The following is a 23,033-nucleotide window of genomic DNA, read 5'->3' as shown; positions in this document are numbered from 1 at the left end:
ATTTAATTAAATCGCCTATTTAATCTGGGTATGGTGATTCACACCTGTAATGGAAGAACTTAAGAGGCTGAGGCAGGGGACTGCCACTAGCTCAAGTCCAATGAACATCTTTAACATGGATTTACCATTACATAGGTTTATTTAAGAACTATCTTTATTAATAGAGCCCTTCTAAAGATGTGCAGACAGGCTAAATACTCACTACTCCAGTCTACAGTATAATCTTTCATTCTGTTTTGTTTGTTTTTCAAGACAGGGTTTCTCTGTGTAGCCCTGGCTGTCCTGGAATTCACTTTGTAGACTAGGTTGGCCTCAAACTCAGAGATCCACCTGCCTCTGCCTCCCAAGTGCTGGAATTAAAGGCATTCATCACCATCGCCCAGCTAAAATGTAATTTTTTTTAAAGATTTATTTTATTATTTAATTGTGTGTATGTATCTGTGTGTGGGTATATACATATGGAGCTGGAATGACAGGTAGTGTGAGCCAACCAATGTGGGTGCTGAGAGCTGAACTTAGCGCTCTGCAAGAGCAACAGTGTTCTTTACCATACACACACACACACACACACACACACACATACACACATACACTATATATATGTATATATATATATGCACATATATATACTTCATGAGATGAATGTGTACAGTTTATATGTGTTTGGAGGGGTGCCTGTCAGAGGAGAATGCTGGGTGTCCCTATCACTCTTTTCCTTGTTCCTTTCAGACAAGGTCTCTCACTAACTTGGAGCGAGGCTGGCAGCCAACAAGTCCCCTCTCCGCTCCCACACATTGCTGGGGTTACAGGTGTGCACAGTCACACCCAACTTTTACATGAGTGCTGAGGATTTGAACTTGGATCCTCATGCTTGCACAGCAAGTGCTTTTACCCAATGATCTACTTCTTCCCTCAATGGAAACTTGATTGATTTTGATGAAGGTAAGCAGCAGTTCATACAGGAGCAAGGCATCTATCACTTGTTGATCTTATATCACAGTCCACCTCTTCTGCCCCACAAAACCAGTAACTGTCCTAAATCATGGTTTTCTACATCCTTTTTCCATGTCAAATTTTCCCTTAAAGCACAACATAGCCAGGCATGGTGGTACACACCTGACATCCTAAAATAAAGGACAAAGAGGCAGGAGAATCAGGAGTTTGAGGCCGAGCTGGACTACACAGTGATTTCCAGGCTAGCCTGGGCTACACAATGAGCTCTAGCTGTACAGTGAGGACAGTCTCAAAATGTCAAAAATAAATGAAACCCAATGGGTATCCTCACATTCCCTCTGACACTGAACTCATTAATTGATGCTGGATTTAGGTTGACTTATTTAGCATTTTTTCTGCCTCACAAAGATCTTACATTTATCAAGAAGCCAAGCAGCTTCCATCTGTTGATTTCCTCCTGTTCAGGAGAAGCCTCCACAACACTTCAGCACAGCTTACAGAAGTCCATTACTCATGCTCCTGATTCTTGTCTTTCAGCTGCGATTACTCATCCCCACCTCTGCCGCCCTTACCTTGGAGTTAAGCTTTCTAATGAGAACAAATACTCTGAGGCTCAGAGTCCCAAGGCTAGCTGATAATGCAAGCTCACTCAAGGAACATTGCAAAATTCTCAAAACAACTTTTTAAAATTTTATTTATTTATTTTTATTTTATGCATATGGGTGTTTTGCCTGTGTGTATGTCTGTGCACCATGTATGTGCCTGATGCCCATAGAGGTCAGAAGAGGGAGTTACATGTAGCGGTGAACTACTATGCGGGTGCTGGGATTCGAACCTGGGTCCTCTGGAAGAGCATCTGATACACTAAACAGCTGAGCTATCTTTCCAGCCTCTCAAAACAAAATTCTGTTTGTTTTTGGTTTTTAGACAGGGTCTCATTATGTAGTCCTTGCTGGCCTGGGATTCACAGAGATCTTCCTGCCCATGTGCCACCACACCTGGCTTTAAAACAAAATTTAAAAAACAAAACAAAACAAAAAACCCTGAGTTTGGTGACATAGCTTATCAGGCAAAAGGGCTGGCCACCAAGCCTGAGTTTGACACCCAGGACCCACATGATAGAAGGAAAGAACTGACTCCTGAAAACTGTCCCCGGACCTCCATAAACACGCCTTGGTACAAGTTCACCTGCTTACAAGTGTGTGTGTGTGTGTGTGTGTGTGCGCGCTACAAAAGCTTTAAGCTGATATATATGATCTCTTCTGCTATTTTTTTCACTGTTGGGAGTGGAACCCAGGGCTCTGGCACAGGCTAGGTAAGTGCTCTATCACTGAGCCACACCTAGGCCCATGCATCTTCTCTTCTAACAAAGGGTCACAGCTGATCTTGGGGAAGCCCTTCCTTTTAACTGACAAGAACTGTGTGATTCTTCCCCAACTATTTTAAGGCTAGACACATTATGTTAAACTCTGCAAACATCTTCATAATGAAAGTCTAATCCATTTTCTCTGTAAAAGATGAAGGGGTGGAGTAAACACTGAGGATCACATGAAAGCTACTGGGGCCTGATCATGCAAGCTTTAACGCTGTGCTAGGCCCAGAGCCAAACTCAGCCACTAGCCTGGTGTTCTGTAGGGTCACACCTGCCTCCCAACTCTGGCATGAGATGGGTGGAGAATTCCTCCAAGGACTTACTGGTGAGCAACCATATTAAGGCTACATCTGATCGATCTGAGCTATGCTTCCTGAAATAACTTGCTCCCTCAGAGCCAGGGAACCATGCAGGACACGAAGCTCCCTGTCCGGGCAGCCCAACTGTTGCTTAGTTTATTATACTTTGCTCATTCTCTTCCTGAGGGTGAAGTCAAAGCTTAAAGAAAAGCACATTGATGCTTCTCCCCTCAGCCCATCCAGCAACTGGGGGAGCAGCTTGTACCACACAGACAGCAAAATATTCTTTAATTCAAGTTCACCATCCATACTGTTACTATTTTGGGGGACCCAAATAAATGGCTGCCTACACAGAGGGATGAAAGCATTCATTTGGGAGGAAGCAGCTTTCTGGAATACACCATACTGTCTGCATTGCTGCCCCAGACCGCAGTCAGGTACGGGCACAGCTTTCCTTACATATGCGGGGAATGCTTACCATATGGCAAAAACACGGGGAAGTCGGGCATTTCCAGCATCCTGCTGACTCCACCCAGCAGGTAGTCAGGCTGGGATATCTTCATTCGGAAGGTTCCCTAAGGACTGGAGAGATGGCTCAGAGAATGAGAGTACTGACTACTTACTCCTCCTGGCGACCTGAGTCCCCAGTACTCACAACATTTGTTCTCGTTCCAGATGACCTTGAAGCCCTCTTCTGGCATTCACAGGCACCAGGCATGCACTTGGTACACAGGCATACATGTAGGCAAAACACCCACACACATGAAATATTTTGGTGTTTAATTTTAAGGCAAGGTTCCCAGAAATGCTCACAAAAGTGCAGGATGAAGTCTTTGTTTTTTGAATCATTTCAGACAATTGCACGCTGTGGTTTAAAGATAAGCACATGCTCCTACACCACTGCTCATCGTCGGCCAGGAGGCACTGAGACAAAATGTTTTCTGTTCTTCTCTGACGTGTGCCTTTAACTTTTTCTCACCTTTGTGTTTCACAATGAACACATGTCACTTATGCAACTACTTTGAAACACAGCTTAGAGAAGTAATTTGGAGGGCCAGCAAGTCACTGGGCTCAGTAGGTATAGGCACTTACCTCAAGCCTGATGACCTGAGTTCAGTCCTTAGAACTCACATGGTGAGGAGAAAGGCTCCTGAAAGCTGTCCTCTGATCTCCATAGTACATGGGTGTGCACATACACACAAATGCAAAATAAATACAAAAGGTTTTTTAAAAATGTAAGTAATTTGGAGTGCTGGGATGTAGCTTAGTGGTACAGCACTTGCCTTGAATATATCAGGCCCTGGGTTGGTTCAAAGTCAGCAGCAAAAATGGAAAAAAAGTTAAAAAAAAAAAAAAGAATTGGAAAAACCAAAAATTTTGAGGGTCTCTTATCTCCCAAGCTGGCCTTAAACTCCCTGTGTAGCTGAGGCTAGTCTTAAACACCCTGTGTAGCTGAGGCTAGCCTTAAACTCCCTGTGTAGCTGAGGCTGGCCTTAAACTCCTTATGTAGCTGAGGCTGGCCTCGAATCACTCGCTGATCTTTTTACTTCTATTCCCAGTGCAAGGTTACAAGCATGTATCTCCAAGCTTGGTTGTGTGAGGTGTAAATGGAACCCAGGGCATCATGTACAACTGGCAAGTTTTCTATCAATTGAGCTTTAACGCCAACCCCAAAATTATATATTTTTGTTATATTTTGTTAGCCCAGATTCACAATTTTTCCTCTTCCCTGTTTATCTGTAATTATGTTAATTATTTTACTGTACTAATTTCCCATATTCCCAAACTAGTTACAATCCAGAAACCTTAGTTTTCTGAAGTCTACCTTTTCTTTCTTTCTTTCCTTCTTTTTTTCTTTCTTTCTTCCTTTCTTTCTTCCTTCCTTCCTTCCTTTCTTCTTCCTTTCTTTGTGAAATAGAGTCTTAACCAGCCCAGGCTCACCCTGGACTTGCTGTGTAGCAGAGGGTAACCTTGAGCTCCTGAGCCTACAGGCATGTGCTACCAGGCCAGATGAAGTTCATCTCTTACTAAGGTGTTACTTCAAGAGTTTTCATATTCATGTGAAAGCCCCTGTACTTCAACACCACACGCTATAGTCCTAAGGACGAAGGTACACCCCTGTCTGGGCTTTGGTACTGAGGAAGATAAATCCTTTGGAATCCTGCAGATCCAGTTACCAGATGCCAGCTCCAGCAATAGAGGCCACTGTCACACATCAGGCATCTCTGACACGGTTTTTCCTGCTTCCTGACCAAGTCCTTAAAGGGCTCAAACAGTGACATACCACCCGTGTCTCATTAGGGAATTAAGGGGAAATGCCTCCTTCAAGATGATTTTAGACTACAGTAAATAAACTTATTCCCACTTTATCCTTAAATTTTCAAGCATCCAAACTTAGAAACAAATTCCTGTAATTCTGAGAAAAGTCTAAAACCATTAGAAAAACAAAGCAAGATGTCTGTCTTTGCTATTGATTCAGATATTTAAAGATTTGTTTTTATTTGTGTGTGTGTGTGTGTGTGTGTGTGTGCCATGTGTGTGCAGTTGCCTAAGAAGGCCAGAAGAGGGCATCTGATCCCTGGAGCTGGAGTTATATATGACTGAAAGCCACCCAAAATGGGTATTCAGAATTGAACTCAGGTCCTCAGGAGGGGCAGCAACATGCCCTTAACCACTGGGTCTTCTCTTCAGCTTCCTGGTTCATGTATTTAAATAATATTTAACTTTTAGCTCTTCAAATGTACAAGTAAGTATCCTTAATGTCTGGCACAGATTAATATCAAATTGTATGAAGCATGAGAATAAATGCTTATGAAACCAGGTACACAGCACATAACATGAACAAAAAGCAATAAAGACACACAGAGTTGAGCTGGTCCCCAGCAGGAGAGATGCTCAGCCATTAAGAACACTGTCTGCTCCTGTAGAGAACCCAGGTTCAGTTCCCAGCATCCACATGGCAGTTCCTAATGGTCTGTAACTCCAGTTCCAGGGGATCCACCTCCCTCTTTTGGCCTCCACGGGCACCAGGCACCCACATAGCGCACAGGCATGCATATAGACAAAATATCTCTACATATAAAATAGTAATCTTTAAAAATAAAATAAAATACTGGTTATTCCAGAAAGGCAGGTCTTAGGAACCTTTTTTCCCCATGATTAAAACATCATGTAAAGAGCATCAGAGATTAGTTTGGACTTAGGGGTTGTGGGGTATGGATGGATCACAGAGGAAGCCCAGCAGGCAGTACAGGACCTTGGGGAGGAAGGAAGACTTCCAAACAAGGAGAAACAGCAGGACCTAGTGGCACATGCCTATTGTCTCATCTCCTTGGAAAGCTGAGGCTGGAGAATCATGAGTTTAAGGCCAGCCTAAGTACAGAGTGAGCTCCAGACTAGCCTGGACAATTTATTGGGATCCTGTGTTAACATATCAAGGAGGCTGGGAATGTAGCTCAGTGAGTGAAGCTCTTGATTCAATTCCTACACTGCAAAAAAGACAGAGTAAATACAAAATGAATAGTAAATACTGAGTAGGCCACCAGTGCCCATTACCCAGTGCCTAGCTGCTTTCCTAAAAAGTGTTTGTAACCATAAATATCCCTCTTCCTTTTAAAATTGAACAGCCCCTACTTGTGAAACTTGGCTCTTCCCCATGAAGAGAGGGATGGATGTATTTTATTCCCTGTTTCTGCACATTTTTGAAATTTTTCATAACAAGAAGTCAAATAAATAAAAGCAGAATGTATCTAAACATAATGTGATTCTCTGCACTATGATTTTCTAACACTTTAGGCTGACTCTCCAGGGGGCTCTGACCTCGGAATGTTTTCCTGTACGCAGACAGACATCTGGGACCATTCTCTCTCTCTCTCTCTCTTTCTCTCTCTCTCTCTCTCTCTCTCTCTCTCTCTCTCACACACACACACACACACACACACACACACACACACACACACACAATGTAGTTTTGGGAGTCAGCATTAAGAATTTCATGTTTTAATTTTTTCTATCACATATATTTATTTTGTGTTGTGGGGGAAGGGCGTGGCTGTACACATACCACAATTTAACTGTGGAAGTCACAGGACAACACTCAGGAGTCGGTTCTCTCCTTTCACTATTTGGGTTCCCAGGATTAAACTCAAGTGCAAGCGCCTTTACCTCTGAGCCATCTTGCTGGCCCTGAACTTCCTATGGTTTCACGCGATGCATACGCATGCTCGAATACTTAGGCCCCTGGCTCTGCTTCAGGAACTCAGTCAAACATACAAGCAGTTACCCCCACACATGAGCTATGTGTGGGATGTCCTTGAAAACTGTGAGAGAGGCTGGTTGCCTTTTCCTGGGGTCCCTTCCTCCTACCATGGCATTTCTCTTGGATGAAGAAACCACTAGAGTTCTGCTTGAAGAGAGCCTGAGCATGATAGTGTACTCAGAGCTTAAAATGCAGGATCTCCACTCTCATCAGACATTCCCAGTTAGTAAGGTTTGAAATTAAAAATGCACAGATGCACAGACATTCCCACAGGGGCGGGAGGTTTCCAATGAGTGAAAAACCAGGTGGACTGAATGCTAGACATTTTTGACAGGGTGTCATGTAACTCAGGCTGGCCTTGACCTCTCTATGTAGCTGAGGGTGACTTTGAACTTCTGATTCTCCTGCCTTCACCTGCTAAGTGCTGGATTGTAGGTGCCACCACAGAGGGTGTATACAGTGTTGGAGATCAAACCCGGGGCTTTGTGCACTGGGGCAGGCACTACACCAACTCTGCTATAGCCCTAGCTAAAATTCTAGACTTTTTTTTTTTTTTTTGGTTTTTCGAGACAGGGTTTCTCTGTGTAGCTTTGCGCCTTTCCTGGGACTCACTTGGTAGCCCAGGCTGGCCTCGAACTCACAGAGATCCGCCTGGCTCTGCCTCCCGAGTGCTGGGATTAAAGGTGTGCGCCACCACCGCCCGGCGCAAAATTCTAGACTTTTAATTCAATTTTCATCCCAGCCAAAATTCAACAACTTGCTCTGGGTTGTTGGTTATAGATCTGAGCAGACAGCAACACAAACAGAACTAGTTTAATATCTTTTTTTTTTTTTTCATTTTATTTGTATGAGTATCTTGCCGACATGTCTATCTGTGCACCCCTTGAGAGTGCCTAATGCCCAGAGAGACCAGAAGAGGGCTTCACGTTCCCTGAAACCGGAGTTACAGATGGTTGTAACCTGCCACGTGGGTGCTAGGAACCAAACCTGGGTATTTTGTAAGCGCAGCCAGTGCTCTTAACCACCAAGTCACCTCTAGGCTACCCTCCCTCCCCGCTCCCGCTTTTAATCTACCCTTATAGTTAAGAAGCTTGGACCTGAAATCTAGTTTTACCACTTATAACCCAAAAAATATGCAACAGAGTAACTGGCAACTCTATCCTTTCACAAAATTTTAATTGTAAGATAAAATGCATATTTTTCACCCAGACAAAATTCTATGTGCATTTTCTAGCTACCATTTCCCCATCTTCGGCAGCCATTCGGCAGGTGACTCAACATCTCTGAGCAAAAACTGAAGATAAAAATGTGTGTCTTGCACGATTTTTGTGAAATCGAACAGTGATACATATATGGTTAAAATGATGTCTAGAAATTCTCAAAACAGTTGTGCCTTCGCTCCATACAGTGAAGAGTTTAGGGTACCAGGAATGATGTGCCAAAATCCCTTCCTACACACACCTTTTAAAAAACCCACTGGCAAAAAGAGAAGAAAATCCATACATTAAAATATCACTTTTACTGTCTGCTTGGGTTTTGCTTTTAATTTGGGGATTAGTGTTATATCAAAAGAAAAAAGAGGTCCTTCTCCAAAAATCTAAATACATGGCCAAAATAGTCAACAGAATCATCAATCACCTCAGATTGCATAAACGTGAAATAGTAGAACGGAAGAGTCAGTGTGTAAATGCAAACCCACAGCTTATATCTCTCCAACTCACCTGTCTCTCATCAGTGTATCTGTTTCCTTTTAAAAACAATCCTAAGATTACATTTACTTATTTATGTGTATGTGTGTGTGCTGCAGTACATACGTGGGAGTCAGAGGACAACTTTCAGGAGTTGGTTCTCTCCTATATGTAGGTCCCAGGATTCAAACTCAAGTTGTCATTCTCAGTGGAGAGTGCCTTTACTCCTGAGCCATTTACTGACCCAATGTGTTTTCAAACAAGCAAACAAAAAAGTATTCTCTACAGGGGAATCTCTAAGCTGGCAAAATCCTATGTGTCATTTACCATTTTCATGACTGAAATTATCCAATAAACAAAATAGTTCTGTCTTTTAATCCTAAGATAAAATACCTGTGTAAGGACAACCCGTCTGTAATTTTTCAAATGATGAAATAGGGAGCTTGAAGGGGTGACTTGTGCCTGTAATTCTGGCACTTGGAAGACAGGGCAGGAAGTAGCAAGAGTTCAAGGTCACCACAGATGAACTGGAACTTTGCCTCGGAAAGAAGGGGGAAAAGTGTGTGTGTGTGTGTGTGTGTGTGTGTGTGTGTGTGTGTGTGTGTGTAAATTAATGATTAATGTTGAAGTTTAATTCTACACCTGGTATGTTAAGATGAAACAAAAATCTAGTTTCTTCAGTAATCCTTACAAATTTTCAATGATGTCACCCTCAATAAAGCCTACCAGTGGCCATACTCGGGGTTATGCCACAGACTTGAGCATGTACCCTCAAATAATCCCTCACAGCTTTAGTTTGCTTTGAAGGTGTAAACTGTCTCATGAAGTAAGAGATATTCCATTCCAGGAAGTAGAAGATCTGGGATCACTGTTGATCTTCTATCAGGGTACCAGGTGCAATTTCTCCAGAAGGAAAAACCAAAGACAGCTTGACAAATTTGCACAGTCCCAAGCTGTGTAACTCATGCACGTTTTCATCCAGAAAAGCATGGCTTCCACACTCAGTTGTTGTGACCTCTTCCTCTGGAGTCCTCCATTCTTAGTTCATTCTACTGCGTCCCCTGTGCCCCTCCCTGGTCTCCACCTCTGCCTCATCTTTCCTCAATCCACATCCCACAGGTTAGCTTCCCCTAGACCCCCAACACTTCCCTCACTCCCTGAAACACACACTAAAGCCACTGGAAATCAAGGTAGCATGGTCACCGTTCTACAGCCCGGCTGTCTCGTGGTCCTGGCAGTGAACTTGGAATAGAGTCTGAGTGACAATATGGGTAAAGTAGCTTCATGGGGTTGAACAACAAGCAGTTTGGGGGAGTCAGGATCATCGGTTCCGCCCGAGACATACACAGTATCTCGAGAGAGAAACGAGATCCCCCTCCCCAGCGATTACTGTCTTCACATCTGTCTCACTGTTACAAAGTCACTTGAAAACTTTTTGTTGCTGTTCAAAGTCAGCATCTCCCAGTACCCTGGCCTGGCCTTGAATGCAGTGAGGAGCTCAGGGTGATTTTGGACTCCATCCTCCTTCCTCTACTTCCCTAGTCTGAAGATTCCTTGTGACTTTCAAAGATGAGGTTTCTTGTGCGCCCCTGTGGTCTCAGTTACAATTACCTGCACAGAACTCAACTGTAGCCTCTTTCTACATACAGTTCCCACTTGCCCCAAACAACCTCATACTCCTCCACTGAACCATGTTTTAACAACCACTGAGAGTCTGTTCCAAGCTACAGGCTCCTCACCTTCCACCCCACCACACACTTACTACTATACCAAACACCACAAAGGATCTATTTTCAAAGTAGACAGCAATCTGTACAGACAACGATGAACAAATTTATTTTCCCCCTTGGCAAAACAAATGAATCATGACAACTCAGTCATGTTAACTTCATGGCCTAAAACATGATACACACTAATGCTGCACAGGCCAGGGCGGCTACAGGGTCCCACATACTATGTGACATCACTTCTATCTATTCTTCATTTTCTTTTATACAAAATACATTTCTTATTTCTTCTTCTTTTTATTTGCATATATTAGTTATTCAATAATGGTTTTTATTATGACATGTGCAAATACATACAAGCACTTTTAAAATATTTTTTAATTTTATGCATATAAGTATTTTTGCCTGCATGCATTCTATGCACCACATGCATGTGTGCAGTGCTGACAGAGATCAGAAGCTGTTGAATCCCCTGGAACTCGAGTTATAGACAGTTGTGAGTCACCATGTGGGTGCTGGGATTTGAACCTGGGGCCTCTTCAAGAACAAGTGCTCTTAATGGCTGAGCCATCTCTCCAGCACAATGTATTTTCACCATGCTCACCTTCTATTACCTTCTTCTATCCCATTCCCACTCTTGCTGATCCCATTCCTTGTCCCAACAAGTCCCCCTTCTTCCCCACCCCGTCCCGCGGCACGCGTGTGCGTGCGTGTGTGTGTGTGTGTGTGTGTGAGTGTGTGTGTGTGTGTGTGTGTGTGATGTATCTGTGAATACGCGCTTGTGTGCCACAAGTGGAGGTCAGAGGACAACTTTGCAGAGGGAAGTTCTCTCTTTCACCCATGTGGATTCTGGGGGCCAAAGTCAGGTCATCAGGCTTGTACAGGAAGTGCTTTTACCCACCAAGTCATCTCACTGGCCCCATTCTATATTTAAAAGCACTACAAAACAAGGTTAGTAGGAATTCAAAGAGTTATAAAACTGTAAAACAAACAAACAAACAAAAAAACAAGGAGTGGGGAGGGCTGGAAACATCTCACAACCACCTGTAACCCCAGCTCCAAGGGTCAAATGCCTTCTGGCATCCAAAAAAAAAAACCCTGTACACACACATACACACAAACACACACATATACATATATATATCCCACCCACATATATATACAACTTTTTAAAAACTATTAAACTTTTTAAAATTAAATTTTTAATTAAAAAGCTAATTAGATTCACTGTTTTCAGAAAGATGGTTCATAATCTACCCATTCAGTAAGTATGAGTAAGCTCTCTCTGCAAGCTCAATTAGGGGCCTGGGGCTGCAGAGAAGTGACACTTCTGAGCCCTGGTTAGGAGACAGGGCATCAAGACACTCCTATCCCAGCAGGCAGGCCTCCCAGAGTGGGGATGCTGGGATGGGAGATGGGGGAGTATGACTCTTAGAAGTGGAGGGAGGAGAGGGGGGTGCACATAACATAAAGGAGCAGGTGAAACACAGTGAGGGGCAACCAGAGGCTCTGTGGTCGAGTCCTTTCCTGAGATGCATAAGGCTTGGGTTCAGTTTCCAATACTGACAAAAAAGGAGGAGAGAATGAGGGGGAGGGGGAGGAGAAGGTGGTAGTAGCAGCCACAGACACCTCAGCTCGGCTCGTGTCTTTCCAAGATCATTCTTGCCAGAGCCATGGACAAAAGCTGGTAACAAGCCAGAGCACAGGGGAAGAACTGCACACGAAGCCACCACCTTTAGCCAAGTTAGGGAATTTGGAAAGCATGAAAGACTTAGAAATGAGACAAGAGGAAGAAGGGGTAGGTCTAGAAAGTGACACCACGGGAACCGGGAACTGATGGACCGCACGTGTAGGAGTCAGAACGGCATCTTGATACAGTAATCAATGACTGTGGGAAGAGAATGACAGAGTGACATTCACATTGTGTCCACTCATCACCTCCTCATCACCAGGGTTAGGTGCCCATACTTGCCACTTTCTAGTTTAGAACACTGGAGAAAGAGTGTGTGGTGATGCCTGGGTGAGCCTGTGTTCAGATGTGTGCTGGTGCAGAACACAACATAAAACTACACTAAAACATTCCTGGGACTTCTACAGAAAGACCCACATCTAGGGCTGGCAAGAGGGCACAGTCAATAAAGAGCTTGCTGCTTAAACATGAGGATCTGAGTTCAGATCCCCAGCACACACATAAAGAGTCAGTTGCAAAGGCACGTGTCTGTAAAACCAGTGCTGGGGAGGCTGAGACAGGAGGTTCTCTGGTGCAGGCCAGGCAATCTAGCTGAATCAGTGAGCTCCGGGTCTCTCATTGATGAAAGACCCTGTCTCAAAATAATAAGGTGGGAAGAAACCGAGTGAGACACCTAATATCAACCTCTGCCGCCGCCCCCACACACACCCAAGTGCACCTGCACACACTGAACACACAGGAGGCCACGTTCCTGCACTTAAGAGTTCCCTTCCTTTGAAAGCGGCATTTAAGTTTACTTCCCCACCATTTGCTTTCTCTTCCTTCTGGAAGAACTAGTCCCGTTCCCAGGGAAACGGAGGCAGAGTTCTGACTGTCCTCCAACGAACGGATTCTATACCAACTCCTCTGCGCGGCTCCCCGCCCACTCCAGCCTGCGCCTTTTCCGTGGGCGTCTCCTAGCTGCAGCAACCAACTGCAGGGCCTTCTGACAGCTCTCTGACACTGACTGCGTTAATTAAGGTTCCCAGTTAAGACTCTCTTCCTCCTCCCCCGTGCATAGAAAATCGTATTTTGGTCTCACGTTTCTTACTTTGTGAATCTGCCTGAAAGGACAGGGCACATCCTATTCCCAACAACAGAAGACAAAAACAGTGATTTGGGGCATCTTAGAACCTCTCAGGCAAACTAAGCATGTATTTGTAAGAACTATTTCCTTGGGTCGGATGTATAGGCTTCCTAAAACTCACATAAGAGTCTGTCCTCACCTCTTCCTTTATCCTTCCACTCTTAAAAGCTTTCTCTGGCCTGTAAGACTATCTAGAACTCTAGTCTCTCCTCCCTAGACATGGGAGCTAGCCACTTTGGACACAGCCGTTCATGCCCTGTGCAGAATGATGATACATCCTGTAAACAGCTTCCCATCCAGTCTTCTGGATGATAAAGGGATGCTCTTCATTAGACACTGCTATTGTCAGTGCCTGTCTCCAGTCTTAGGTGCAGGGACACTCACTGGGAAGATCACATCTGTTTAATTAGATTCATCCAGCAATCATCCCTCCTTATCTCTCCGCCAAACCTGCAACAGGGCTTCACACCATTTCTCGACTCAAGAAGGCTGTTTCTCTCCCCTTTCCGCTCAGCTAACAATTACTTCGGTGCAAACCCAGTTCAACTTCTACCCTCTTGTAAACCCTCTCCCATCATTCTCCACCCACAATGATTCTCCTTATTCCACCTCCCAGAAGTTTTAAGCTTTAGATGAGCATCCAGCATTTGCTGTTAAACATTCCTGTGATCTAAATATTCACACATGCAAATCTTATCTTTAAAAGTACACCAGGGAAGGGGCATAGAAAGAGGTAGAGTTTCTGGATGGGATGATAGAAGAGATCTGGCAAATGCCTATGAACTGTGCCCTTAAAATGGTTAAAGTTGGGGGCCAGTGAGATGGTTCAGTGGGTAAAAGTGTTTGTCTCCAAGCCTGATAACCTGAGTTGGACCCTCATAATCTATATCATGAAAGAAGAAAACTGACTCCCACGAGTTATCCTCTAGCATCCATGGCATGCATAGTTATAGCATGCGTGCACCTAGACACAAACAAACAAATGTTAAACTTTTTTTTTGAGACAGAGTTTCTCTGTGTAGTTTTGGTGCCTGTCCTGGATCTTGCTCTGTAGACCAGGCTGGCCTCAAACTCACAGAGATCCTCCTGGCTCTGCCTCCCAAATGCTGGGATTAAAGGCATGCGCCACCACCACCTGGCCAAATGTTAAATTTTTTAGAATAAATAGCTAAAGTGGTATGTTTTTAAAAAAATAAATATTAAAATAAAGTGGTATATTATAGTGTATATTTTTATTGAGTTTGTGTGTATGTGTGTGTGTGTGTGTATGTGTATGTGTGTGTGTGTATGTTGTGGATGTGTGTGTGTGTGTGTGTGTATGTGTATGCGTGTGTATGTATATGTTGTGGATGTGTGTGTGTGTGTGTGTGTGTGTGTGTGTGTATGTGGATGAGTGGATGTGGATGTGTGTGGTGCTGGGAATGGAATCTAGAGCTTAGCTCATACTAGGCGAGTGTCCTACCACTGAGTTACATGCCCAGCTCCTGCTGTATACATTTTACTACTATCAAATAGTACATCTCAATCACCAAGGATTGAATTTTACACTTCATTCTCTCTCCCAAGTCCAAGCATAGTGCCGATGACTGTCAGACCAATTGGTCAAATTAACAAGTACTGCCTTATAAGGCTGACAGTACTGTTTAATACATATGGATCCCTTTACAGTATATAAAGCCCCTTCAAACTAACTCAGTTTAAACACTTGACTGAGGGACAATCTGGTGATGTATGAAAGAATTTTATCTTTGTTTCATAAATAAACAAATTGAGGCTTGAAAGATGTGTGGACTCAACTGCAGTTCAACAGAAAGAACCAAGTAGAGCTGAGAACCATCAGGGCCTCCTGAATCTGAGAAATTCCACAAGCTTGTTCATTTGGCCAATTAGTTCCTTTTCTCCTGATAAAAACTTCACACAAGAGTTCATGTCACAGCTGGGGATGTGGCTCAGTGGTAGAGCACTTGCCTAGTATTATGAAGCCACAGGTTCAATCCCCAATATTGAGGGCCTGGACTTCATGCCCTTAAGTGCCCTTAGCCCACACAGAACACAGAAGGGGCAGTCCAAAAGATCCTGACCTCTCAGTCTAATCCCCACCCTGTGTCCAGCTGCTCCCACACACCTATCATTCCAGGCTGCCTGATCCAACATGGCCACATGTTATTGGGGTGGCCAGGCTGACAGGAGACCGCTCCATGAAGAACAAAGCCAACTAAACTGGAAAGAATACAGCAACACCAGAATGTCCACAGGTTAGAAAAGTCATGATCATGGCATCAGGTACACATTAAAGACGGAAGAACCCTTTAGGTATGGAAACACTCAAGTTTTCTTTAAAGACCTGCTCTCACCTCCCATGAGGTTAAAGAGAGCTGTCCTGTACTTTCAGGGACAGCGCACATTCAGGACTGTTGCTGTGACAGGTTTCCATCTGCCCAGGCTTCCCTGGAGGTTAAGGCTGAGCATACTGCTTGATCTAGAGGAAGCCTGTTTCTAGACTCCCACGTGTGTGGGAGAAGATCAGTGTTAAAGGTTTTGACAAGCCCTGGAGGGCAGCCTGACTTACCTGGAAACGAGAATCCCTAAACTGTCCTGAATGATAGTTTTTCTCTCTCACCCCGGCTAAAACCTGATACTTTCTGCTGACATTCCTGTTTCCTGTTTGTTTGTTTGTTTGTTTGTTTGTTTTTTGAGACAATCTCCTGCATCCCAGGTTGGCCTCAAATCCAACTATGTAGCTGAGGATGACCTTGAACTTCTGATCCTCTTGTCTCTACCTCCCATGTGCTGGGATTATAGACATATACCACCACACCCTGTTTATGTAGGGTATTGGACTTGGGACCCACTGGATACGAGACAGACACTACCAAATGAGCTACATTCCTAGCCTTCAATACTATTTTAAATGTTCCATCTCAGCACTACAGGAACTGTTCTCCTCTCCTTGAGTCGTAGTTAAATTTAAAACACAATCTTCCTTATAGACCGTGTAGCGTCTACTCCATGGTCCCAATATCCCCTCACAGATAAGGTGGGCATGCCAGCACACACATTCTAAGTCCAACATCTCGAGTGACCTTTTAAAAAAAGCACTCTACTGTTCCTGAGGCCTTCTGCAGCAAGGCATTCCACACCAGGGGGCAGGGATTACCGCAGTCCCAAGCCTCTGAACTGTGGGTATAATTAGGCACCCCATCCATTAGTGTGCCACCAACGTCATTGAGAGCCACCAGCATCTGTTGACAGATCACATACCCGGCATATCACTGAAATGGCAAGTGCAGAGAAGGTGGCCCACAATAGAAACAATGGCATCTTGTCCGCTCCCGGTTCCAACAGTGGCTCATAGGACAAATATAGAGGCCACTGCCCTGGCTGCACTGAGCTCATGGCTCCACACAATTTCACTGAGTGCAGCAGGTTCTCTACCAAAAGTGGAAAGAGCTGTGTGCACATCCGTTCAGGTCTATGTTCTGAGCAAGTCAGGACTTTGCTTCCCCTAGCATCTCCAACACCTAAGCTATCTTCCCCCCGCCCCCTTTTTTCCAATATGTATTCCAGGCTGGCCTCCAACTTGCAGCAATCCCCCTGGCTCAGCCTCTTGTGTGCTGGGATTGTGGGCATGTGATGCCACATTCAGCTCAATATATCTTAAGGGGGGAAATAATGATTGTATTACACTTTTTGGAATTTTTTTGAACTGGGTCAGGTGATATTTCAGCTTTTGAATAACATACTTCAAGTGCTATTACAATTGTAATAACAGGTCACGCAGGAATCCTAAAACTAAAAAAAAAAATGGACAATACTACTTATGTAAAAATATTGTGAATATATTTTTAAATTAAATAGGTCAGGAAGCATAACGACACAACCCCAGAAACTGACAATGTCTCCACCTGCTTTGTATTGTATTTTCTTAGAATCAACAGAAAGTTCTGGAATAGACTCTGGCTTTCAAAAATGATGGGCATTCTTCTTGTTCCATACCTAAGCTGTGGTATTTATTGTTCCTCCTAAGAAATGACCAATCTTCAAAACAAAAACATAGAAGCTAAGTTCTGTTTTAAGCTATGAAAAATGTAATCGAACTTGTTGAGAAAATTAAAAAAGGAAATGAGATGTTCATTGCTAGAATTAAAGTCACTTTTCAACTTCTTACCAAGTGATTCCACACCGACACATCCAGATGGTGTAAGTCTCAGGGCCATGAGCCTCCCTCTCGGTAAGCCCTTTAACAAGACTCCAGTTCTAAATGTATCGGTCAACCCCTTGTTCCCAAGAAAGGGGGTGATGACAGACACCTCAGGAAATGAGGCAGAGTGGAAAGGTTAAAGAACAGGACTGTTACTGGGAATTTAAGAGAGAGTAGACAAGAAAAGAGAAATAATGGTGTAAAAAGTAGCGCTTGGTTACTTGATCACTACCCAAGCACGAGGCCTTTTTCCTTCTTGCCCACACCACTGGGTGAGATGGCACACAGATTTCCAACATTAACACTTACTGCCCACACCCTGTCACACAATCATCCACAGGAGCAGCTATAGAAACCCTCAGGCACCCTACAAGTCGCACTAAGTATTGACTTAAAAGTAGGCTCTTAGGAGGGAAATCCACCTTCCTCATGCCCAGAAGAAATAAGAATAGGCTTGAGGCACTGGCTTGGGACACTGGCTTTTGTCACAATGCTGGGTTAGTCTGCTGTCTTGCCTTGCCATCCAGGCTCTGTGCCCAGTCAAATCAAGGTGGAACTTAGCCTCCTGGTGAGTGTCCCCTATTTGGCTTAGCCAAGAGGATCAAGAAGAAACCTTGAAATAGTGGAATGTTCCATTAGGCCCCAGAGAGCACCAACCAGGATGGGGAGGGAGCTCTTGGGAGCTGGCTGCCTCCTTCATCCCAGTGTGCTTACCTCAATGAACTATAAATAGAGTGTGAAATGATTATTACTTTGTGGGTGAATGTCTAGGGTTCTACAGAATCCCTCTCTAAAGAGCCCAACATGTTTAACAAATGGTCTTCAACCACTCTTTGGGCCAGACCTATGAAAGTTTGCAAAGAGCGGGTTTTCATTTTGTGTCTTAGTGGGGAGACAGGCTTGGGGCAAATGAAGACAGCAGGACCTGTCACAGAACAACTTTAGGCCAAGGTCATGAAGGAGAGCAGACCTGAGACTCTCAGATTTTAGGCTAACAAAATCTTTTGAACATCATTTGTTTTCTGACTTATGTTAACTTCTCACACACACACACACACACACACACACACCGGGTGTCCTGCCTGTCCCTGGATCTGCTGTCCTTTCTGATGGAGCGGGTGTGGTGGGAAGCTGGGAGGACCACAGCGCCTCCACCAGGGGGCCTCTTCCAGTGGCCACAACCGGCGACACCCCCGCCCCATAGGGACTGGAACACAGACATGCGTGAGGGACCCTGCTCACCTTCCTCTGCTGTTTCTCCCAGGCCGGGTCGAGGAGCAGGTCTCGGTCCCACTCCTCTTCCTGGATCATGTACTCATCTTCGTCGTAGACGTAGTTGTACTGCACTCCGGGTTCTATCTGGTTCATGGCGCTGGGCGGCTGGGAAGAGAGCGCGGCGAGAGGGATGGACAGACGGACGGAAGATGGATGGATGAATGGATGGGCGGATGATGGATGGATAGGCAGCAGGCTGCGGTGACCTTTGTGCAGTTCCTGGGGCGGCACGCCTGGGCGCAGAGTCTCCGGCGAAGCACCAGCACGCCGGCAAGCAGCGACCAGCGGATTAATAGCCCACTGAGAGTCACGTGTGGAAGGCCCCGCCCACACCCAGGCTCCGCCCACTCCCCCGCTTCCACCACGTGCGGTTGGCTGGCAGGATCGTCCCGCTCTGGGTCCCACCGCCTTGACTCCGCCCACCCCTGTTCCGGGTTGGCTCCCAGGGATGACCTAGGGGCACCTCGGACAGCTACCTGGAGGGAAGGGGGGACCGAGGGGGAAGGAGGGCGACAACTGGGGAGCTGACACCTGTGGACCTAGCCCCACCTCCTGCAGCGCACCCACGGGTTCCAAAGACCCGCTGCAAAGTCGTGTTTACCGTGTCTCCAAGAGTTAGCTGAAAAATCTCCCTCACCCCTCCTCTTCCTCCCCCTCTCCCACCTCTCTCTCTCTCTCTCTCTCTCTCTCTCTCTCTCTCTCTCTCTCTCTCTCTCTCTCTCTCTCTTTCTCTCTCTCTCTCTCTCTCCCTCTCTCTCTCTCTCTCTCCCTCTCTCTCTCTCTCTCTCTCTCTCTCCTCCCTTTCATTTCCCTCTATTTGTGTCTCTCCCTTCTCTTTTCCTCCTCTGATTTAGTTCTCTTTCTGCCTCTCTGCCTCTCCTGCACGCCCTGTTCCCCTCCTTCCTCCCTGTTCTCCCTCTTCCTCTTCCTCCAACGCTCCCCTCTCCTTTCTCCTTTCTGTCTTCATCTTTCCCTCTGCTAACCCCCAGCCCTCTCTCCTCCTCATTCTATCCTTTCTTCCTCATTTAAAAGCTCCGGAATACCCTGTTTCTTGCCTTCCCTTGAGTCACCTGAAGGGCTCAAGGCAAAAAACTTGGACCAACTATATCAAAACGTCAGGAACCATGCCAAAGCAGGAAGTGTCCAGTACTCATCTGCCAGCCATAAATTAAGAACTGACAATGACAGACTGGTGGCCAGTTTCTCTCTGCAGTGCTGCACTTGTGCCCTCTCATCTACTAGTCCTGCTTAGCCGTGCCCCGTGAATTATGCCACCCAAGGAAGCAAAGCCAAGAGCCATGGGACAAGAAGGTTGACGTTTCAAATCAATCATGTATTAACCACTGCTATAAGCTGCATACAGCATTAGGCGCCCAGTAACACAGGCCATCTGAGAGGGTAGGTACCTCTAGTTAAGTTTATATCCCAATTTGGTAAACGTTGCCAGCAGGTGCTACAGGACTGTTTGTGTCTCAAGGCTGCCAATTTGCTGCCACGTTGCAAGAGAAAATATGTGTGCCTGGAACTCTCAAGTTCCTTAGACATTTGACATCTACCTTTCTGCAGAAAAACTTAAGCAATCAACAAATGTGTTGCATTAGTGTTTGAAAAAACACTCTCACCCTAGGCAAGCTTGGATTTCTGCCTGTTGTTGGTTGTGCTCCTCAGTAATGCACGTATATGCCCTTATATAACACACACACACACACACACACACACACACACATATATATATATATATACCTCCAAGGTTCTTCAGGAAAATCAGTTGCAAAGACATTTAACACAATTTTTGTAAACTGGATCCATGATCATCAAATGGGCTTATTCCATAAGTGAAATACGAGTTTAATATCTTAAAAATCAATAAATTTAATCTGCTATGTTAGCAGATTAATAAAGAAAAAGCATATGATCATCTCTATAGATAGAAAAAACAAACAAGAAAACCCACATTTGACAGAACTCAGTATTACTATAGACACAGCAGCTCCTAGGAAACGAGGAAGAAATTTTCTGCTTTCTGAGCACAACCAAGAGACTCCTACCAAGAACAACAACAAACAACCCATAACACTCACAGGCTTGCCTTTTGCCAGCTTCTAGTCAATCTTACACTAGAGGCTCTAGCCAGGCAGAAGAAAAAGCAGTCATTTACGGTGGAAAGGAGCAATGAAACTGTGATAGTGTGGTCTTTTATGTAGGAAAGCTGTTGGAACCTTCAAAGAATCCACTGGAATTAACTAAGCTGGCTTCTCAAAGATATAGGATGCAAACAAGGTCAATATACAAAAACCAATTGTATTACATTTCCAGCTCAGATGGCTTCCCCAGCAAGATCCACAAAACAATTTTAAAAAAAATAAAAAATAAAACCAAAAATACCTATAATCCTATGCAATTTCTTTCAGAATACAGCTTTCCAGCTTGTTTTACGAGACCAACAACACCTTTGCACCTAACCCAAGAACAGTGTCAAGAAAGGAAGTTTGTAGACCAAGTTCCCTCATCAACAGACATGCAGAAATCCACAAAGAGATGTGAGCAAACTGAACCCAGTAATGTGTAATAAGAATTTTAAATCTTGCAAATTGTATTTCGAACAGAAGACTTATATCTAACATATAGATGAGTATAGTGCACATGCTTGTGATCAAGCACTTAGGAGGCAGAGGCAGGGGGACAGCTGTAAGTCTGAGGCCAATCTATCTACCAAATGAGTTCTGGGACAGCCAGGGCTACATACAGAGACTGTAAAAATATGTAAGAAATTCTTTAAATACAACAGTAGAGAAACAATAGGTCTAATATACAGGTCCCAAAAAGACAGCAATCTAACACTCCAACAGGTGTTCAGTGGCAGCAGTCATCAGGAAAATGCAAATTCTCACACACTATGGTAGGATTTTTTTTTTTTTCAAGACAGGGTTTCTCTGTGTAGCTTTGCGCCTCTCCTGGAACTCACTTGGTAGCCCAGGCTGGCCTCAAACTCACAGAGATTCGCCTGGCTCTGCCTCCCGAGTGCTGGGATTAAAGGCATGCACCACCACTGCCCAGCCTATGGTAGGAATTTAAAATGATAACAACAGGGGCATGAGATGGCTCAGCACATAGAAGCCTTTGCCACCCAAGCCTGATGACTCAAGTTCAAGTCCAAAGAAACCACACAAAAAGCCAGATACAGTAGTGTCCACCTGCAATTCCAACAGTCCCACAGTGAGATGGAAGTTCAGATATGCATCTCAGCAAAAACAAGAGAGACCCTGTGCCCCAAACAGGTGGAAGAAGAGAATTCCTGAAAATGTGTCTTACCGCTTCATGTGTATGCATGGTAAGACACACACACACACACACACACACACACACACACACACACACACACAAATAAATAGATATAATAAAAAAATTAAAGAAAATGTTTGAGGTGACAGATTTGTTCATTATCTTGTCATATTGATAGTTTCACAGGTGCATATGCATATCAAAATTTAACAGATCGTACATTTTAGATATGCGGAGTTCATTTTACACTGATTATATCTCAACAAAGCTGTTGAAAAACTCTGTATTTCTCTGTTCCTCTAGCAATTTGGATGGGCTCAGCACCCACAGATGGTGGTTCTTTCAGTATGTCTTACAAATTCCAATGTTTGACATTCTGCCCATGTTTAACGCTTCTAAAGCCTTCCCCTCTAATATGACTCCTGATGACGTCACTCGCCTCCATATTCCAAAAACATTTGATATCTGTAATCAATCAGAGATTTTAGGGCAAAAGCCTGGGCTCCAACCTGCCAGCCCAAAGCCAGGCTTAAGCCAACGGCATTGGATGCCCTGGAGCTGGAGTTACAGGCAGTTGTAAACCACCTGATATGGGTGCTGGGAATTGAACTCATGGAGTTCTAGAAGAGCAGCAAGTGTTCTTAACTGCCGAGTCGTCTCTCTAGTCTCAGAACACAATGTTTTTTGTTTCTGTTTGTTTGTTTTTAACTAATAACTATAGTTGACACATGTTGAACACTAATTTTGTGCCATGTGCCCCTGGGAGTGTTTTGGATGTTAGCTAATTTAATTTCACAACAACCTTATATTTGCAGTAAGATAACCACCTCCAGTTACACAGGAGAGAAATCAAACATGAATTAAGCAGTTTCCCCACCATCGTCCAACTAATAGTTGCTGATACGTTTAATCTTGACCAGATACAGGGAACCTAGACAATCTGGAAAGCCCATTTCTGCTGTGTGCACAGATTAACATGTGGTCCCAAAAGCGAGCAGAGAAGCTGCATCACCCAATAGGCTGGGGCCGGAGTGGAAGGGAAAAGGACGAGATTGGGAGGAGGGGCCTGTGTATGTGCACACTTGATCCTTGAGCTAATGTGGGTTTTGCTTTGTTTTCTTTTTTGTTTTTTGAGATTTTCACACGTGGTTGTCAGACTCC

At 44.4% G+C, this 23,033-nt stretch overlaps 1 protein-coding gene across 3 annotated transcripts in view; it reads right to left on the bottom strand.

The window, feature by feature from the left end:
• Actn2 (actinin alpha 2) overlaps positions 1 to 18,770 on the bottom strand; it is a 72,877-nt gene extending 54,107 nt beyond the window's left edge. The window contains exon 1 of one of the 3 annotated variants that reach the window (XM_059262409.1): positions 18,558 to 18,770. In XM_059262409.1, coding sequence (XP_059118392.1) covers positions 18,558 to 18,683 — 126 coding nt within the window. In that variant the 5' untranslated portion in view covers positions 18,684 to 18,770. The remainder of the gene's footprint in view (positions 1 to 18,557) is intronic. The other 2 variants (XM_059262407.1, XM_059262408.1) reach the window with 2 other exon arrangements.
• Positions 18,771 to 23,033: the final 4,263 nt, after the last annotated feature.

The sequence above is a fragment of the Peromyscus eremicus genome, chromosome 5 (assembly GCF_949786415.1).
Source record: "Peromyscus eremicus chromosome 5, PerEre_H2_v1, whole genome shotgun sequence".
NCBI lineage: Eukaryota > Metazoa > Chordata > Mammalia > Rodentia > Cricetidae > Peromyscus > Peromyscus eremicus.
This window is presented reverse-complemented; position numbering and strand designations above follow the sequence as displayed.